We start from the raw sequence: 18,103 nt of genomic DNA, 5'->3' as shown, positions 1-18,103 counted from the left end.
AACACGAAATCCTTGTGGAGTCACAGCCCATTTGCTACTGGTGTGCAGCATAGCAAGTTTGGGGTCTTATTTCCCAGAGGAGGTGGGGAAGACTGCTACTTTGATTCAGTTGTATAAATTAATAATGATGGTAACTTATTGGACTGCTGTGTATGTGTATATTAGGGCCCTGTGTGTGCTTCACGGCACATCACAGGTTGGTATTTGCTAAAGACAAAATTAATCTCCTTTTGTCTTGAGAGTGATTCTAAATTACTGCACTATTGACCACAGCAGCCCACAGAATGAATGGGCCAGTTTTAATAGCTGTTACTGGGGGTGGGGGGGAGGTCTCGCGAACAGAGTTTGCTGCTGAGCTTTGCGGGGAAAATAGCTTAAAATCTGCCTTTACCCCAGACTAGGAGCAGAATAAAAGCACACAGCTGAGTGGTTGTCTTTGAATTTGGCCATGTGATTTAGTGCACCTCCAGGCTTGTCAGCATTTTGCAGGAGCAATTCAATTGTAAACCAAAACTGTAGGTTTGTGCATTTAAAGTGGGTTAAATTGATCTGCTGCCCTAGCACCATAAATCCACTTTTGGGGTGGGGAGGACTTTTTGCAGTTTGGAAAGTCTCAGGGAAATGCATTGAAAAGTGTGGGATGAAGGAATGATTAACACGAAGACATGTAAACATCCCACAAGTAATTCAGGATGAATGCTTATGGTCATTTAACAGCCCCACAAACAAATCAGAATGAATGCTCAATAAAGATTGGATATGGTCTAATCTTTGCTTAAGCTTTGTGCAAGCAAATAGGTCTGGAGGGGTCATATCTCACTAGTATCTCTAGATGATGTTGAAACCTTCTCTTTTTGAATGCTGTATTGTGGTCCTGATAGAAATTTCCCCCTTTATTGAAACAACAAACAAACTGGTGTGTTCTATAATAATGCACTTACCATATCTAGTTTGACCCTTCTTAACTTTTTCTTTATTAAAAAAGAAGGTTCAGAAGCAAAACAAGTTACCACAAAAAGAGAGAAAACAGCAGTACTCTTTATTCTATCTGAACTCTCTCTTGCACTGAAAATATATAGCTCTTCTACTAAAACATCTTAACAATGTGCCCAATAACAGGCAATCATCAGCATCCTCCACCCACTCAACGACACTTAATGGCTCATCTGAGACACTGGCCTCAGAATTCTGACAAATCACTAAATCGCAATCCAATGTGGCACATTTTATTTTGCTCAGATAAAGTATGTCATCAAGTGTGAATTACAGACCATGGGGAGAGCGAAAAAGGATAAATTATCATTTTTTTCAAAACACTAAAAACTGGGAAAGGCAAGGTCAGGGAAACTGATTGGAAATGGAAAGCGCACAGCTACCAATTAAATTATGGAGTTCACTGTTGCACGATTTTGTGATGGTCACTATCATATGGAAGATAAACTTGTGGAGGAGAGAGTTTAAACCTAATTATTTGCTTTGAAATAGCCCAGTGATTTGAGGTGGCAAAAATTCAAAGAAAAATGGGCTGTACCTCTTCAGGCAGGGGCAATGCAGTATGGGGTGGCCACTCCTGATAATGACACCTGAACTGCAAATGTACTTGTCTGCTGAGCTGTCTATGTACATCTGATGTACAAATGATGTGTGGGTTTGTGATAATCGTAAGCTTCTAGTCCTCCTGAATGAACAGGAAACTTTGCAAGTGGGATTGTACTATGCTCCCATCTTCTGCCCAAGCCATTTAAAAATTGAATGAGAGATTGAAAGTTAATGTTCTATTTTATTTTAAATCTCAAGTTTGAAGAAGGAGTGGTAGGTGTTGATCTGGGTAATCAGCATGGTGATATAAGCATATTGCCGAACTGCAGCTCACATCATCCCTGATCATTGGCTGTGATGGTTGGGGCTGATGGGAGCTTGTAGTACCTGCCTGATACTGTTGGACTCAGTGTCCAGTTCTGATCTAGAGGAAACCTGCATGAAAATGTAAAGCATAACCAGGGAGTAGATAAATAAATCCAGCACAGCTTCATTAATCAAGATAGCTGGTCTCATGTGGTTCTGCTGGTTACCCACTGAATCTGGGTGTATTCAGTATCCCTTAAATCTTGCATCTGGTCCCCTTCAGATTCCTTATCACTCTCCACTAGCTCCAGCTTCTGAAGAGTGCTTCGGATGCTCTGGAAATGGAAAGGTGTGACAATGGTTATTCTTCCAGCCAGTCTAAGGATGATGATGTTGCAAACAGAGGCATGCCTAGGGTCCCTTGTGTCCTTGTTAAGGAGCTGAAAGGTGATTTTTGCATGGTGTGGATGTGACCCATGTCAGAGGACTGGGCTAGTAGTAAAGCTTTAAACCTCTCTGCCCACTCCGCTGTCGCCTACTTTTAGAATAAATTATTTTAGCTGCACCAGACTCATGTAGCCTTGTGGGGTAGGGACAAAAAAAATTGCTTCAGGGTCTGGATACAATCCCACAGACTGGTGGTTAGCCACCCCTGGACTATAGTGCCAAGTGATGGCTGCATGTATGCCATTTCCTTAGTAAACTACTACAGACTGTAGACTGTAGAATACCATAGACCAAGCTTCAGGACTGCCTTCTGCAAATTACTTGTAATAACAGGGAATGTGGAGTCATGTGAGTACCAGCAGTCTGAAGTAGTTTACCACCAGTGTGTTATAGTGGACAGAGTGCTGTACAAGGACTGGTGAGACCCAAGTTAAATTTTCCACTTCCCGTGCAATCTTAACCATGTTTACTCAGCAAAGTAGCTGGTTTTTTAATCAAAGCTCACTTATTAGAGTAATAACTCTGCTTTCTCACCTGTGTGGACCATGGGAGGGCAGCAGATTGGCTTGTTGTCGTAGTGTCTGGTCTCGCCTCATGGAAGGTTCCAGAAGCGATGTGTATTTTTGCTCTGAAATCCTAGCAAGGCAAGAAATCCTATTTAGGGCAATTATCACACAGCCAAATTTTGTTAGCAATCCCTACCAGGAGACCTGAAAATGATGCATGTGTGATATAACAAAGGTGCTACAATGATCAATAGGCATTAGAGATCTGGCCTCTGCCAATACACTGACTAATTAAAGTACAATGGTGTGACTGGGTAACCAAGGTGATATCTGGTCACAGTAAGCTGCTTGGAGCCTGTTTGTTTTGCCTTCCTGGTAAGGAGAACAAGTGTAATGCAGCTTTCACCAACCAGGTACCCCCCCCCCCCCGTTTTGAACTATAATTCCCACCTGCCATGCGGGCTTCAGTTTTTGGGACCAAAACATCTGGAGGGCAACAGGCTAGTGAATGCTGCTGCAACGTGCCAGTAACAAGATGGCTGTCACTCCAGTCCTAGGTGCTGTGGCCTACTTGCCACTGAGGGGCTAATCCTGTGAGCAAAATGAGTGCTGATGGGGCTCCCATGTCTAAATACTCCAGGCATACATGCAATTTATTTTGTTTTTAAATCTTGACATAGGCTGCTTACACACTATGACTATACCTTTGCAAAGCACCCCCCTGCGCACAAAGCAAAGGATAATGGGAATTGTAGTTTACTTCTCACAGAGCTACAAGTCCCAACATTCAAGTCCCAGAATCCCTAACAATCGACAGTTCCTAGAATTCTCTCACTTGTGGGAATGTGCTTTTAATGTGCTTTATAAGTACGGCATGTGTATGCAAACTTTCTGTAACATTTTAGCTTTTTGTTTCCCAAAGCTTGAGGAACGAACTTTCAATGACAAAACCCCAACCTGCAGTCTGAAGAGGTATATATAGGCCAGGTACAGGTTTATTTATTTATTTCCCTCAGTGAAAACTAGGCTTCTTCTGCTTCCTTATGACACTGAGCATATTCACAGTGGTGGGGAGGGAGAGGGGTGAGGCCTTCTTGGCCCTCTCAGAGAGGCCTAGCAGGTTTGGAAAGGCCTCAGGTCCTCTTCAGAGGGAGCAGGGCCTATGGCCTCCTAGATTGGCCCTCCTAGATTCGTGTTTTCTAAATCAAAAGATAGCAATTTTAAATTTACTCTGTTATAAGTGAATTTCATTTTTGTATTATTTCACAGATTCAGCTACCTCCAGATCTTTCTCTGCATCATAGCTTTCAAGGGTTTGGAAGGCATTGGAATAGACCTCTAGGGCTTTTGCATGGAAGGTCATCTCAATGGTGACAAAGTCCAAGAAGATCTTCTGTAATGAAAGGAGACAGCACATCTTGACATTACCCCCAACTTGGTTTGTGAAGCCCCCCCACAAAGTGACCTTGCTGGGTAGGAATCCTGAGCCCTCAACCACAGAAAGTGCCAATTTTCTCTTCCTTTGAACAGGCCGGGGTAAGCCATTTTATAAATGCACTTTCCCCTCCTCTTAAGGTGTTTGAGTCTCCTTGTTTAACAGAAAATGGGAAGTAAAAAAAAATATATATCACAATTGAATACACACTAATTATTGCTTAAAGCAGTCATATTCTTTGGGTTGATACAACCACTTCAGAAGTATGGAAGGTAGAATAAATAAATGGCAAAAGATGTAAGAGCTTCTATCCAGTGCTTTTTTAAATGGAGGTACTCAAGGGTATGCAGTACCAGCACTGTTTTTCCTCCAAATGTTAAAAGTGTGGCATTTACTGTAACTATCTCATGGTGAGTACCAGCACCTTAAAAAAAGAAGCACTGCTTCTATCCATTTCATGCATTTATTTGCAAGCTTACTGGAACAATCTAATAGATCTAATACTCTCTGGAGAGAATAATACATATTCCATTTTCAGTTTAGCTTTTCAATTCATTTTCAATTTCTGTAACTTGAACATTGGCAAGATTTAAAACTTCATTTCTGGCAAAGGGGAAAGGTAATTAGCAGCCAACTAATTTTTTGTCTGTGAAAATAACTGAGACTTCATTTTGGTTGCCAAGGTTTTTGGACCCCATGGGCACATTTGGAAATTTGAGAGTGTGTTGTGGGCACCACCCATTCCAGTTGCTTATTTTCTCTTAGTGTCAGGTTTACCCTCTCACTCCCAGGGAGACAGGAAGTGAGAAAGTGTATGTGTGCACATGCATTGATTCTACTGGATCTGATTATTACTGAGACTCCTTGGAAAAGTTTATTTGCTCTTCCATGGAGTCTGGGTAAAAGTTGGATCAAGCAGACTTAAAATGCATGCTCTTGAATTTGCATGATTTTACATGGATCCCTCCCCCCCAAGTTAAACATAAAATGGTAGGCTGGACAGTACAACTCTCAGACAGGGTGTTTACTGGCACTATGGAAACATTTATCTAAGGCACAGATCCTCATAGATCTTCATGATTTCTTTACCTAGGATGACACAGCAAAACCACTAACAAATCACAAAATACATATATAAACAGCAAAGACCCTTGTTATTGTGGTTTTGAAGGGATCCCTTAAATAATTATGAGGATCCATGTTTTTGTGCCACAGCAATGCTGGAAAACATAAGTTCTGTGATTTTTATTGTTCAGTCAATGGAGACAGATGCGATTTGTTGGTTGATGGGAAGTGTGTGAAAAAAGTATGCAGTTTCAAGTGAATCCATTTTACTGGAACAAACATGCATGTTTGTGTATGCATGTGTGCACCATTTCTCTCTCTCTCTCCCTGTCTGTCTCCCTGTCTCTGACACTCTTTCCTGATTTCTGTGGCACCCCACTTTCTCCCCTCTGGCTGCTTATTTTTCCTCCTCCCTCCACCTATCCCCCAGATCACTTACCTTTCCTTTCAACCCTCTCTTAGTTGCTCTGCTTTCTAGTCATCTGCTCAGGTACTGACCTGAGCTTTGAAAAGTTCATAGAGATGTCACTCTTTCAACTTTCTCCTTCAGCTCTATATACTGTTTAAGGAGGGAAAGGGGTAACCATACTTGTCACCTTACATCAAAGGAGGCAATGGGTGTGTGTGTTCATCTCAGGGATTTTGTGGGCACCAGGGCAAACCTCTGGTTTGCTATTGGCAACCCCTGGGGATAGATTATAAAATGGGAGTGAAAGAGGCTATGCCACACTTCTATGTTTTCAATCCTTATTTTGCCAGATCAAAAATTTAATCATACTCAAAACATTGTCATTACCTTTAAACCATGATGACAAACCTTTGGCCCTCCAAATGGTGCAGGAGAACAATTCCCATAATAATCATTTACCATGCTGACTAGGAGTTGGGAGTCCACGGGTTTTCTATTCCTGTTTTAAACTTTCCATTTAAATTAATATGTGTTATCATAGATTTCCCTCCTTTTCTGTGACACCAGAGTAATTTGCATTCCCCATCACTATATTATGTTTCATTCTTATTAATTCCAGAATTTGATTGATTAGCAGAGTAGAAGTAAATAGTTCTTCCCAGCCTGGGTGATAAAGGTGGTGGTCACAATCCTATGGGCTTTTGAGAAAAGGAGTTGAAAAATTAGGAGGGCTTTTCTGAAAGAAAACCCATTTTCCCCAAAATAATCATCTTTATTGCTCTCAACAACTGCGGTACCCACACGTTAAAGTTCATGTCTGACATGCAAATTTTCCACTAAGTTTGATGATAATAATAATAATTTATTTATTATTTATACCCTGCCCATCTCGCTGGGCTTCCTCCCAAGTACATGGATGTAGAATTGCAACCTTAAGCCTCATGTTATGATTACCCACTAAGAAGTCCTTATTACCTGAATATCTTTTAGCTTTTGCTTCTGAAACTCATCCATGGTCTCTTCAAGCTGTTGTGTAGTTCGGTTCGCATCAACAGAGGCTTTATGTACTTGAGACTCGGCCTAGGCAAAGACAGAGGTGTAATGTTAAGCTTTGAGGCTGTGATTTAAGTATCCTACCTTTTAATCCTGAGTATCTCACTGAGCCTAGGGCTTGCCGGTTGGAAGGTCGGCGGTTCGAATCCCCGCGACGGGGTGAGCTCCCGTTGCTCGGTCCCAGCTTCTGCCAACATAGCAGTTTGAAAGCACGTCCAGCAGGAAGGTAAACAGTGTTTCCGTGCGCTGCTCTTGTTTCGTCAGAAGCGGCATAGTCATGCTGGCCACATGACCCGGAAGACCTTTCTGCTGACAAATGCCGGCTCCCTCGGCCAGTAAAGCGACATGAGCACCGCAACCCCAGAGTTGTCCACAACTGGACTTAACTGTCAGGGGTCCCTTTACCTTTACCTGTCTTACTGACAGAGGATCTTTAGGCAGATGCACATCATACATTTAATGCATACCCAACAAACATGATTTCCCTCCATCCTGTGAACTATAGTTTTCCCCAAGCTACAATTCCCAGCACTCTTAACAAACTACAGTTCCTCAGATTCTTTGGCCTCAGGATGTTGCTGCCCCAGTGATGCTGAATTTCATTGTATCTTTTGTTGTAGTTGGTCTTGACAGCTTCCATCAGTTTAGCCAATGCTTTAAATGTGCATTGGATATACTTTAAATGTATTGTGTGACCTGCCCTCTTTGCTAGTGAAACGGGGAATCATGGCCATGTGTTCTGTTGTGGGAATTGCCAAGGAAAAGTTGCTTTCTGCAAACCTTATGGCCATCTCTGTTAATAACTTTGAAGCACATTATTATTATTTAAATGTATACCCTAGCCTTCCTCCCAGATGAGCCCTGGGTGGCATTCACTTATTAAGGGCGTAAATTAATTCTTCATTTATATGCTCATTGGGTTATGCTTTAGGAAATCCAAAACTTACATTGCTGCACCAAGGTGTGTGAATGTGTGTGATTGCACTGTGAAAGATCCCTCTAGCAGGTAGCACTGGAAGGCAGTGAACAGATAAGGGGCTTAGCTTTGCATTGCAGGGAGAGGTTGATTTGTAGGCCAAAAGAAAGAAAAAAGGATTAATGCTGAACTGTTCCCAGTGTAGGAAAACAAGCCTTTGGCCTTATCCTGAGGAACATTTGCCTCCTGTGAAATCTGTTTCCGGAAGCATCTGCTTCAAGTTGCTTCATGGTAAGATCAGTCCCAACAGATTTTGGTAGCACCAACTCCTCTTTCCCAAAGTAAATTTGTAGAATAGACGCTGTAGGTTGCTGATGAGTTAAAGCAGCTTCCACTCAGCACTGCCTTGCTGTGAGCTGTTAGAACCCTGATGAGTGTTGGATGCAACTAAGCAAAGTAGATTTACGACAAGAAGTGCTATTTAAGATACAGTTGTAAACAAGTGGTGTGTGACTTCTGGACCAGCAGAGCACAGTGAGTCACTCTTGCTTATCAGGAAGGCATTCACTCAGATGAGCGACGCCTGACAGGATAAATGTATCACTCTCCATGGACACTTATGTACATTTATTTGCAAGGTGGTAATTCTGCCAAAGTTTTGCAAGGGCCTAAGTAATTGTTATTCACTCTCTTTTTAAGCGACCTCCCTCCCCTGATTATGGGAGAATAGAAGCTTGACCTTTGTGTATGAAATATCCTACTGTGAATGCTTTGGAGTTTTGCCGGATATGGCGGAGCATACGGGTAATTATAGGGCCCTGTCTCACTGATTGCAGCATAATATAAATATAGGGAAATAATTTGTGTTGAGAATCTGCGCATGTCATCTTAAATGCATTTCATTTACTGTTGGAGTACAACTGAACTCTGCTCCACCAATATTTTAAGATTGCAGTGGCATAAATATTTCCGAGTCCTGGGCTATGAGAATTAGTACAACGTCATAGATACCACTGTAAAATGTAAAATAGGATGTCCCTTCAAAATTACTTCAGCAGCCATGAATTCACTAGGTGCCCTTAAGCATGTTTACCACCCTATCTACAATATGGTACCTACCTACTTTATTAGGCTTTTGTAAAGATTACTGAGGAAATGTACATACACACATGTATGGGGCAGGGAAAAGCTAGTTTTTCAGGGAAGAACCCAACAATGCTTTTTGTTTATTGGAGAGGATTAAAAGTGTGATTTTCCATTGTGAAGTCTGAAGTTGTCCCGTGCACTCTGTTATTTCTGGTCAATGTAATTCTGCTTTATGTATGGGCTAGGCCTGAGTCCTTTGAACTGGCTGGGTGCATTTCTTGATATGGAAGGGGATTCATTTCTCTGTCTTCTGCCATTTGTTGCTGTGCACAATAAGTTGTGAGCAAATGAAGCTGGATCAAGATCCATGCTTTTTGTTGGTGGTGCTGCAGGAATTGTGCTGAGAGTCACAATATATATCTTGTCTGTGAGTCAGTCCCTAATCCCTCTGAAATCAATGGAACTATTTACAAATACATGTGAAGTCTGAAATGTAAAACTCTGCTCCAGTGTGCTTCTCGAACAGACTGAAGTCAAGCGCAAATGCTATAGTATAAGAACTTACCCAGAAGTAGTGCCAGCAGAATGCCAGTGCTTAAACTGATGGTGTGAGTGCTCTTACTGTTGCACTTGTAGCCAACTTTTCTAGAGCAAATGGGGAATGGTAGCTGTGGATGCCAGTGTTCATACTTATGCCTTCACTTCAACTTGCATGTTAACGTACACACAGTGGCGATCTAATCCCTTACCTGTGACTGAGTATAAGAGTCAAGGGGGAAAAAATCAAAAGGGGAGCAAAGAAATACCAGTTTGAGTTGTTGGTGCCTTCTTGACTGAGGCCTTGCTAAAAGAACACAAAAAGTGTCTGGCTGTTGGATCAGGCCAGAGGCTCATCTAGTTCAGCACTTTGTTCTCACAGTGACCAACCAAATACCCCATTGGGAAGCCTGCAAGCAGACACTTTCTTCAGTCTTCAAAAAAACAAACCAGACTGTTTTTATCAACACACTTAGTTATTCCCAGACTGTTCACCAGATAGGCATTTTGTAAGAGAAAGGACAAGACTTTGTGACATATGGGAAACAGGAGGCAGGATCCTGAGCAGGATTTCAAGCTAGAGGCTATTGAAGAGGATAAATTTCACATACAGGCAACTCTCCATTTGTGCAGGCTTTGCGTTCCTGCCCCACCCCCATGTGTTAGTGGAGCATGCATAAGCCCACATGGCCCCCGCCCTGCCCCTATGTTTGGGCCACTTCTGGGTCTGGGGTGATGAGCATGTGTGCGGTCATGCGTCAATCTTTATAAGCTGGATACACTTGACTTGTCTGGATACCCTCTGGCTCCTCTTTAAGCCATCATAATATTTGTTACAAAAGTGGTTTCTGGAGTGGTAGTCCTGTTAGCTTGTTGCAGCAAAAGCAGCAGTGTCTTATGGCAGCTTAAAGACTTCCAGCTTAAGTTTTTAGTCTTTAATGTGCCACAAAACTCTTTGTATTTGTACAGACAGATTTTGGTAGTGGTTTGTGGTGAGAGAGGCCCATGTTCAGTTTCAGCACCAGAGGGCAGTCAAATCCATTAGTAGATCACAGAAACTGTGGCATTGAGGAGGGGAAGGAAAGGGTGTGGGGAGTGAGACCTCAATATCACCTACTGTGCATGTATTGTAATTTACTCTGGCTCCAGTGTTTGAAGCTGAACATATGTAGCATTAGCCACAATCCGTATGCATCCTGTAGTTTCTTGAGAATATTGCTGTTTGGTGTTTTCCCCCCTCAATCCAGCTTCCATCCAGTTTCAAAACATATGCTAGCTAGAGGTAAGCTGAGTGTGTACGTTTGAGAGACAGCCATTGAGCATGCACAGTTTATAGTGCATGCACAGATGACAGCTTTACTGAATAGGAGTTTGGCAGGGTTACAGGCAGGAGGAAATAAATCAGGTAATGTGCATCAAGTGAAGATACTCCTTCCTCTCTGATGTGCACAGACTATGCTGCCTCTATATTGCACATGTGACACTCTTGGCATGACCCAGGGGATCAGGCATTATAGTTGTTCATACCCATTTTCTAGAAGATCTCTGCTGACAAGAGACACCTAGTTGGTGTGTTTTTTCTAAAGAGCTCCCTGAGGGGCAGAATAGGCGAAATGAGTCTAGGTCCGGAGCTCAACATATGGCAGCTAGTTGGTACCACTGAAAAGATGAGTCAGGTAAGGGGTGGGGGGACATGCAAGCTCCTTTTGGTCTTCCCTTCTTCTGGTGTCAGCCATTCCATCAAGCTGTTATTAGAGAGATGGGAAACAGGGCTATTCCATCAGCTCTTCTGAGACACCAGCCTCATTTGGCTCTACCCTCAACTGTCGCCTGGCAGCTCTGTATTCTATCAAGCTCTATCAGAGGAAGAGATGGGACCCTTTTAAGTCGAATAATGGGATAAAAATGCTTCAAATAAATAAAAATATTCTGCCAAATGTTCAATAAGCTGCTGGACTATGCTAAATGGCTGTGGGCCTTGAGTCCATAAGTTTGAGAATTTGGTAATAAGGTGGGAAGGAGGATGCAGTTTAATCTTTTCAGTTCAAATGTGCAGGATTGTCTCCTGGAAGAAACAGCATTTTGCCCCACACAATCTTCTGTGTGCCTCTGGGAGGGAGGGAGGGAGGGAGGGAGGGAGAGAGAGAGAGAGAGAGAGAGCTCTTCTACCTCCCTGGAAGATTGCTCCACAGCTGCCTCGGCATCTTTCTGTCTTTCCCTTGTTTTATGGCTGCTCTCTCAGCAGTTGAGTTTAGCACAGCAGGGATTAAGAGAATGTCAAGCCTCCTCTCCTCCCCTTGAGAATCTTCCTGAGGATTTTGCTGCTGAGAGCTTCTCCCTTTGGAAGAAAAGGGATAGTTTTTGAAGAAGTTCCTGATTAAAATATCTTTTGCCAAGGGAAGGAGGAAAAAAAGGAGGGAAATCTTTTTTTGAGCTGCCTGGATTATGATGTTTTGCTTCTTTCACCAACACAGGACTTATTTCCCCTTTGGGTGAATGTTTCATGAAATAAGAGGACTCACATTTCTCTCTGATATTTTAAACATACTGATGCTAGGAAGCTATTTGGATATTTAGATTAGAATATCAGACCCTTAAGGAATTAGGTGGCAAATCTGGGCCCCTAGGAATAATGAAGACTAGTGAATTGGTTTGCTGCAGTATGCCTGCACTCAAGATCTAAGGCTGCATACACACCATACATTTAAAACACATTTAAAGTACATGGCTTTCCCCAAAGAAACCTGGGAACTCTTGTTTGTTCCTCATAGAGCTACAATTTTAAGATTTGTTAACAAATTATGGGTGTGTGCGGTGATGGGGGAGGGGTTGTACCTCTGGTGGGAGACACGTCATGCTCCTTCTAGGGTTTTCTGTCCACCTTTGGTTCCCACCCTGCACTAAGCTTTCTCCTGTGGCTCCTAGAAGCTGTCAGCATGTGACAGTGGCCACATCCAAGGAAACAGCTTTAACTGGCCTTCTAAACCAGGTGAGGGTAGCCAATGGGTCTCAAACCCTCTGTGAGCATGCAGGCTTCTTCCTGCATGCAAAGGCAGGCTCCAGCTGATTGAGTGGACGAGACCAATGGTGGGTCCGGTGGTCAAGAAGGCAGTTTCTGCACAAGCTGTAGATGGAAGTGAGGGGAAGTAGGGGCTTGTTAAACTGGGAATGTAGCTCTTCTAGAAGAAGGAAAACTCTGATCCTAAACCTCTGCTTCCTTGTGGGATATCTTCTGAAGAAGAAAAGGCCAAGGAGTAAATCTTACACAAATCCAGAACGGAGTCTCTAAGATGGTTGGATGGCGCCAGCCAAGCTGGTGTCAGATATATTGCTCTGCTTTCCTTTGGACTACATCAGTGAGGCCAAGAGGGGGGTCTTGTAGTCTGGGCAGCCCAAGTCCTCCATACACAGTGCCCAGGCTTGCATCAGAGTGCTGCTAGCACAACTGTTTGACCCCCAGATCCTCACTACATGGTCTCTTGAGACAGATGGATGCCAACAACAAAGCAAGGTAACAAATGACAGTTCCCAGGATCCTTTGGGGGAAGTAATGTTCTTTAAAAGTATGATGTGTACATAGCCTAAATCAAAAGGTGCTTCTGGAGAATCTAAGATGTTGATGCTCTAGCCCTCTAAGATGGCACTGATTACTCAGTGGTGACAGGCCCTCTGCACATGTGCGGGGGCTTTCTCACCTTTGTGAAGTAAATAAATTCCAGGGCGCAGCCTAGCATAGCAACAGACTTGAGGCACAATTTTTTGCATGCCCTTACTAAAATGTATGTCCAGGGGTCATGTGTTTTTATCTCCAATTTCATGTTTGCAGCTCTGTGACAAGGAAGTAAGCGTGCAGTGCAGGGTATGTGTGCTTTCAAAATCTATGCTTGTTATCTGAGCATTATTCATACTATTTTCATCTCATCAGGGCCCCAGTTCCCTCTCCAGAGAGCCGATTGTGAGCCTGTAACAATCTATTTTGCTTTTCCTTATTCAAGGAGACGGTTTTCCCTGTGTATGTCTGTTTCCAATAGGTTTCATTGAATTCCACTGCTTTGTGGAACGCTGAGAAGGAAACCTCACTGTAATAAAATCCACCCATAGCAAGGGCTTGTAACTTTGCCTTCCTGATCTAGCTGCATTAAGAAGGCCGGAACTCTGCAGTACTGGGGGAGCCAGGACTGTTTTTGCCGGAGTAGGGAAGAGATTGAAGCGGCAACATGCTGACAAGGATACAATCATCTGTCGGTCGGATGGTGACTTCTGTCGGATCTTCTCCAACTTCTCTAGCTGCTTTATTTCATTGTTTCGGGCCTTGTTGAATTTCTTAATCTCGGCCTGTTTAATGTAGCAAAATACAACAATTTTATTGGTATATTTTAAATTTTAAAAAGCCCTCACATTATAAAATATCAGAGTATGGTTCAAAAAAGCAAAACTAAGTATAAAATATACAACAAAAATAATACAGTTAACAGTTCAACACCAGAGAATGCTCAGTTGACCATAATTAAAATTTTCATTAAGCTAAAGCTTAGGGAAATACAAGGCCTTAAGTATGCATCTGAAAGAACTGATTGTGGGAGCTTGTCTCATCTCATGTGATAATGTATTTCATGTTAAATAGGCCACAACTCTGGAAGCCCTACTATTGCTGGACAGAAGGCAAATATAGGAGTCCTTGGTACCACCAGGGGTGGTTCTGTGCCATGGGGTGTAAGGGGTGAGATATTGTCTAAAGTAGCTATCTCTCAATTTGTTTACAGCTTTGTAAACAAGTAGACACCTTGAACCTGGGTTGGTAGCTTATGGCAGCCAGTGCAGATGCTTCAACAAAGGTGTAACATGTTAATGACTGTTAGCTCCAGGCAGCAACCTCACAGCACCATTTACCAGTCAAAGCTAATAGAAGCAGCTTCCTATGTTCCTACACCTGCTTCTGCATGAGCTTGTGTCCTAGTTTAGAAAGTCATTGCAATTCCACAGTGAACTTGGTGTGGGGTTGTCTTTTAAAATAAATTATTTGCTTACCCTAGTTTGCTTGATGAGCACCCCATACATCTTCAGAGGTGCAATAACCTTCACCTCCAGTCTCTCCACCTAATGGAGAAAGCAGGACAAGCATAAGGAAACACACATTTTAAGAATTGCTACATTGACAACTATGGTGCACCGTTAGGGGTTTTTTTCATTTGTTTTTGTTATGTTATGTATTTTTATGCTGTATATCACCTTGTGTTATTCACATGAAGGGTGGTATATAAATTAATAATAACAACAATAATAAACAGGTTGCACCTGTTTGATCCCTGCCAGTTATGCAGTTGATGAAAACACAGTTCTTCTGCCACATAAGGTAAAATAAAACAAGTCATCCAGAATATTAGTTCGAGAGGATGTCTGTGTTTGTCTGTTGTAGCAAAGAGTCTTTAGGGCCCTACAAGAATCTTTTTTCTGATCTTAATACAGAATGGATATTCCCTTGCTCTTACTCCATGCACACCCACTGCTCTGGGTTTAGGTTGTCAAGGTCAGCTTTTCACCTCTGCCTGCCTGTAATCCTGCACCTTTGCCAGTTCCTCAGCAAAGTTTTTCACAGTGGTCCGCAGCTCAGGATTCTCTGTGTTTCCATAGTCAATGAGCTGCTTGACCAGCAGGTCTGACTTGTCTCGAAGCTTTGCAGTCTTGCGTGTGTAAGCAGCCATCAGAATGCAGAATTTCCCAAAATATTTCTCTGCATTGGTGACTATATTCTCCATCATCTTCACTTGGGTGTCTCTGGAAAAGGGAAACAAGTTCCTGCTTTTTTATTTATTTAAGGCTATGCACACAATTACCCTGTTTACTTCATCTTCAGTGTGCTCCCACTGCTGGTGTTTGAAGCTGAGTAAACATGATATTAGTTATAATCCACATGTATCCTGCAGCTTCCATCCAGTTTGAAAATGTAAGCTACAGTTAAGCTGGCATGTGTACATTTGAGAGACAGCTGTTGTACATGTGCAGATTCATTTTATTTAATATATTTATATCTTGCATTTCTCCCAAGTTGGGGTTCAAGGGAGCTTATGACCTTCTAAAATCATCATTTTAAAATACAAACTAAAAAAACCCTACCAGTTTTAAAAATAGTTAAAATACAATAAAACACATTTATAACCAACATTAAAAAACCAATTGTCCTGATAATGGTCCAGTTGTCAACATCGTCTGAACAGGGCAGTATTAGCCTGTCTGTGGAAAGATAACAAAGAGGGAACCAGTCTAACCTCTCTTGGGAGGCAATTCTACAGTACAGGAGCAGCTGCAGAAAAGGCCGTCTCTCATGTCACCACCAGCTCTACCTCTGATGTTAATTGGACCAAAAGAAGGTACTCACTCCCCTGAGGATATTAGCACCCAGCATAGGGCCCCCCAAAGTTGATGAGTGTGTGTGTGCCATGTCATCTGATCATATATGCAGTGTGGGGCTCACCTGCCTCCCCCCAATATTCCATTCAAGTTGGCATACCAGGCACTCAGGCAGGAAGATATGATCCTTCAAGAGCCTAGGCTCAAGCCATAACAGCCCTTGCAAAGATGTCAGCTTCATTAAATGTTTTGGGGTTAGGAAGTTGCAGGCCCGAAAAAACAAATTAGGCAATGTGCATCGGGTGAAAATGTCATCGCCCCCTCTCTGGTGCGCACAGCAAGTGCAAATGAGACTTAAAGTGCAGTGGGGGAAAATGAGTTTGTTGTGCTGTAAGCTGTAGACATTGTGTTTCTCTTCTTCCCTCATTTTTTCTTCTTCTGGTGATGTCAAAGACTACCCCCTCTCATATTTACCTACCCATGTGCAGAGATTATTATTTGCAGCAAGCCTTCATGTGCTCTCCACTCTCAGGTGAGTTGAGTAGCAGCCAGGTCAGGCAAAGACCTTTTTGTATTGTGGTATCATATCTATGGGCTTCTTTCCTAAGGGAGAGGCTTGTTTGGCACTGGCACATCTTTTTCACACAGCAACAATTTTTTTAAAAAAAATCCCCAGGCCTCTTTTTAAAAAATTGATTTCTTTCTGTTGATTCCCTAGTTCTAGGTTTGTTGTCTTCTATCCCTCTTCTAACATGGCACAAAAAAATCTAAGCAGGTGAGGTTTTCATCAGCACTGCAGCTGCATGCAAGAAAGAGCTTCGCCTACTGGATTTTGGGCGGCAGTTAGAGCTTCAAAAGCAGGGGTGCTTTGAGGTAGATTAGAGGTAAGTTCCTCCTGCTCTGACCTTTTATTCTTAAATACTTCTCCCCTAGACATTCTTTCTCTCCCCTACTTCCCCACTCCGCTATCATTCTTCCAAAGTTCTCAGGAAGGTTGATTGGCTTTAATTGAAGAATTTGTGTAAAGCATCTATTCAGTCTACCATTGGTGGGTCTTTGTCCTCAGGGTAAATGGCAGCTTCCTGTCTTCCCCTGTACGAGCTGACCTCTCCTGTACATTCATAGCTACCTCTTCTGATGTGTATCTTCCCGTTCCTTCTATGCTTAGCTACTCCATGTTTCCTTAGCTACCTGCCATCTTCCAAGCATGCTTAGCTACTTCCTCTGGTACATATTTTCCTATGCTATGCCCTCTGTGCTTAGTTACTACCATCCATGAACCTATAGCCACCTCTCTGATGTATATCTTCCTACCCCAGTGCATACTTAGCTATACCTCTCATGCATATTTCATATGCTTATGTACATATTGTCTTGGGTCACTGTGCCTACGTAGCTTATCCTCCCCCCCATAGAAGCTTATCTGTCCCATACATATTTACCTAAGCCTTGTAGGTTATCCCATGTGTATCTTCTTATATCCCTTATACTTAACAATCTATGCATCCTCTGTGCATGTCTTGCTGGTGAAGGGGAGTGCTTTGCATTTTTTCTAGGCCAGGCATAGGCAAACTCTGGCCCTCCAGATGTTTGGGACTACAATTCCCATCATCCCTGACCACTGGTCCTGTTAGCAAGGGATGGTGGGAATTGTAGTCCCAAACATCTGGAGGGGCGGAGTTTGCCTATGCCTGTTCTAGGCCTTCTACCTTTCTTCTTAATCAGCCTCAAATATCTTTCTACACTCTTGCTTTTATTCTTATACCCCTGAACATGATTATTTCCCCTCCTTCTGTGAAATTAAGCCAAAGTACAACAGCGGCATTGGTTTACATTCATACCTTGCAACTGTCGCTTGTCCTATTCATCCATTTTTCTGTGGCCTCCTTCTTTGTCAAAAATTAGCTTGTAATCTTTTTGGGGCCAAGGCTTGTCTTTCTGATTTATGTTTTTCTGTATTGTGTGATATGTGCTGTTGTTGCTGCTGTGTTAATAATAATGCTGATGTTAATCACAAAAACTCCAGTCAGTGCCACCCATGCCACCCTGACTCATCATTTCCTGAACATTCTGCACCTCAAAGAGCAGGTTTAAAATCAGACTGCAAATGGGAACATTTCTAAAAAGAGCAAGCTAGTCTTTCTTACCGAGAGAGGATGATATTCATGTTTGCAGGAATCAGCTGGTCTTCAGAATATTTACAGCAATAACAGGGCTCTGGTGGAATTGAAGGAGCAGCTGTACCAGGCTCTGCTCAGGTGGCACTCCAGGCCTAGTTGGTATAGTAACCCCACCAACAAAGGCATTGCCCAGGAGAACAGGATGGGTGATGGTCTCCAAGGGTAACTGTTTCTTGGAGCAGGGTTATTTCTGGAGCCCAGCCCAGCTGAGTATTTGTTTAGACTAACGTGCTCAACGTAACACTGCCTAGGGAATCAAATTACTTGTTTGTTTTG

The 18,103-nt window shown here is 42.6% G+C and overlaps 2 protein-coding genes across 2 annotated transcripts in view; one reads left to right on the top strand and one right to left on the bottom strand.

Annotated features, from left to right (window-relative positions):
* Nucleotides 1-1,018: 1,018 nt before the first annotated feature.
* Nucleotides 1,019-17,939, bottom strand: CIBAR2 (CBY1 interacting BAR domain containing 2). Its single transcript, XM_083453457.1, has 12 exons — nucleotides 17,795-17,939; nucleotides 14,840-15,074; nucleotides 14,328-14,396; nucleotides 13,533-13,634; nucleotides 9,788-9,876; nucleotides 9,512-9,517; nucleotides 9,328-9,407; nucleotides 7,708-7,772; nucleotides 6,683-6,787; nucleotides 4,078-4,191; nucleotides 2,827-2,928; nucleotides 1,019-2,180 (listed from the first exon to the last, which is right to left on the bottom strand). Exons 1-12 carry the CDS (start codon nucleotides 17,812-17,814, stop codon nucleotides 2,052-2,054), a joined length of 1,116 nt encoding a protein of 371 aa, XP_083309583.1. The 5' UTR covers nucleotides 17,815-17,939; the 3' UTR covers nucleotides 1,019-2,051.
* GSE1 (Gse1 coiled-coil protein) overlaps nucleotides 4,244-18,103 on the top strand; it is a 425,723-nt gene continuing 411,863 nt past the window's right edge. Inside the window, exon 1 of the mRNA XM_083451810.1 lies at nucleotides 4,244-4,334. The gene's annotated coding sequence lies outside the window, so the exon portion shown is untranslated. The remainder of the gene's footprint in view (nucleotides 4,335-18,103) is intronic.

This window comes from Podarcis tiliguerta, assembly GCF_965153285.1.
Source record: "Podarcis tiliguerta genome assembly, chromosome: 8".
NCBI lineage: Eukaryota > Metazoa > Chordata > Lepidosauria > Squamata > Lacertidae > Podarcis > Podarcis tiliguerta.
Note: the sequence above shows the minus strand (reverse complement) of the source record. Positions and strands in the feature narration are given on the sequence as shown.

Coding starts and splice junctions, on each gene's coding strand:
- CIBAR2 (XM_083453457.1), bottom strand. CDS start 17,814: ATGAATATCATCCTCTCTCG. Junction 9,877..13,532: donor CATCCGACCGACAGATGATT/GTATCCTTGTCA, acceptor AATAGCCTCTAG/CTTGAAATCCTGCTCAGGAT. Junction 6,788..7,707: donor ACACACCTTGGTGCAGCAAT/GTAAGTTTTGGA, acceptor GTCTTTGCCTAG/GCCGAGTCTCAAGTACATAA.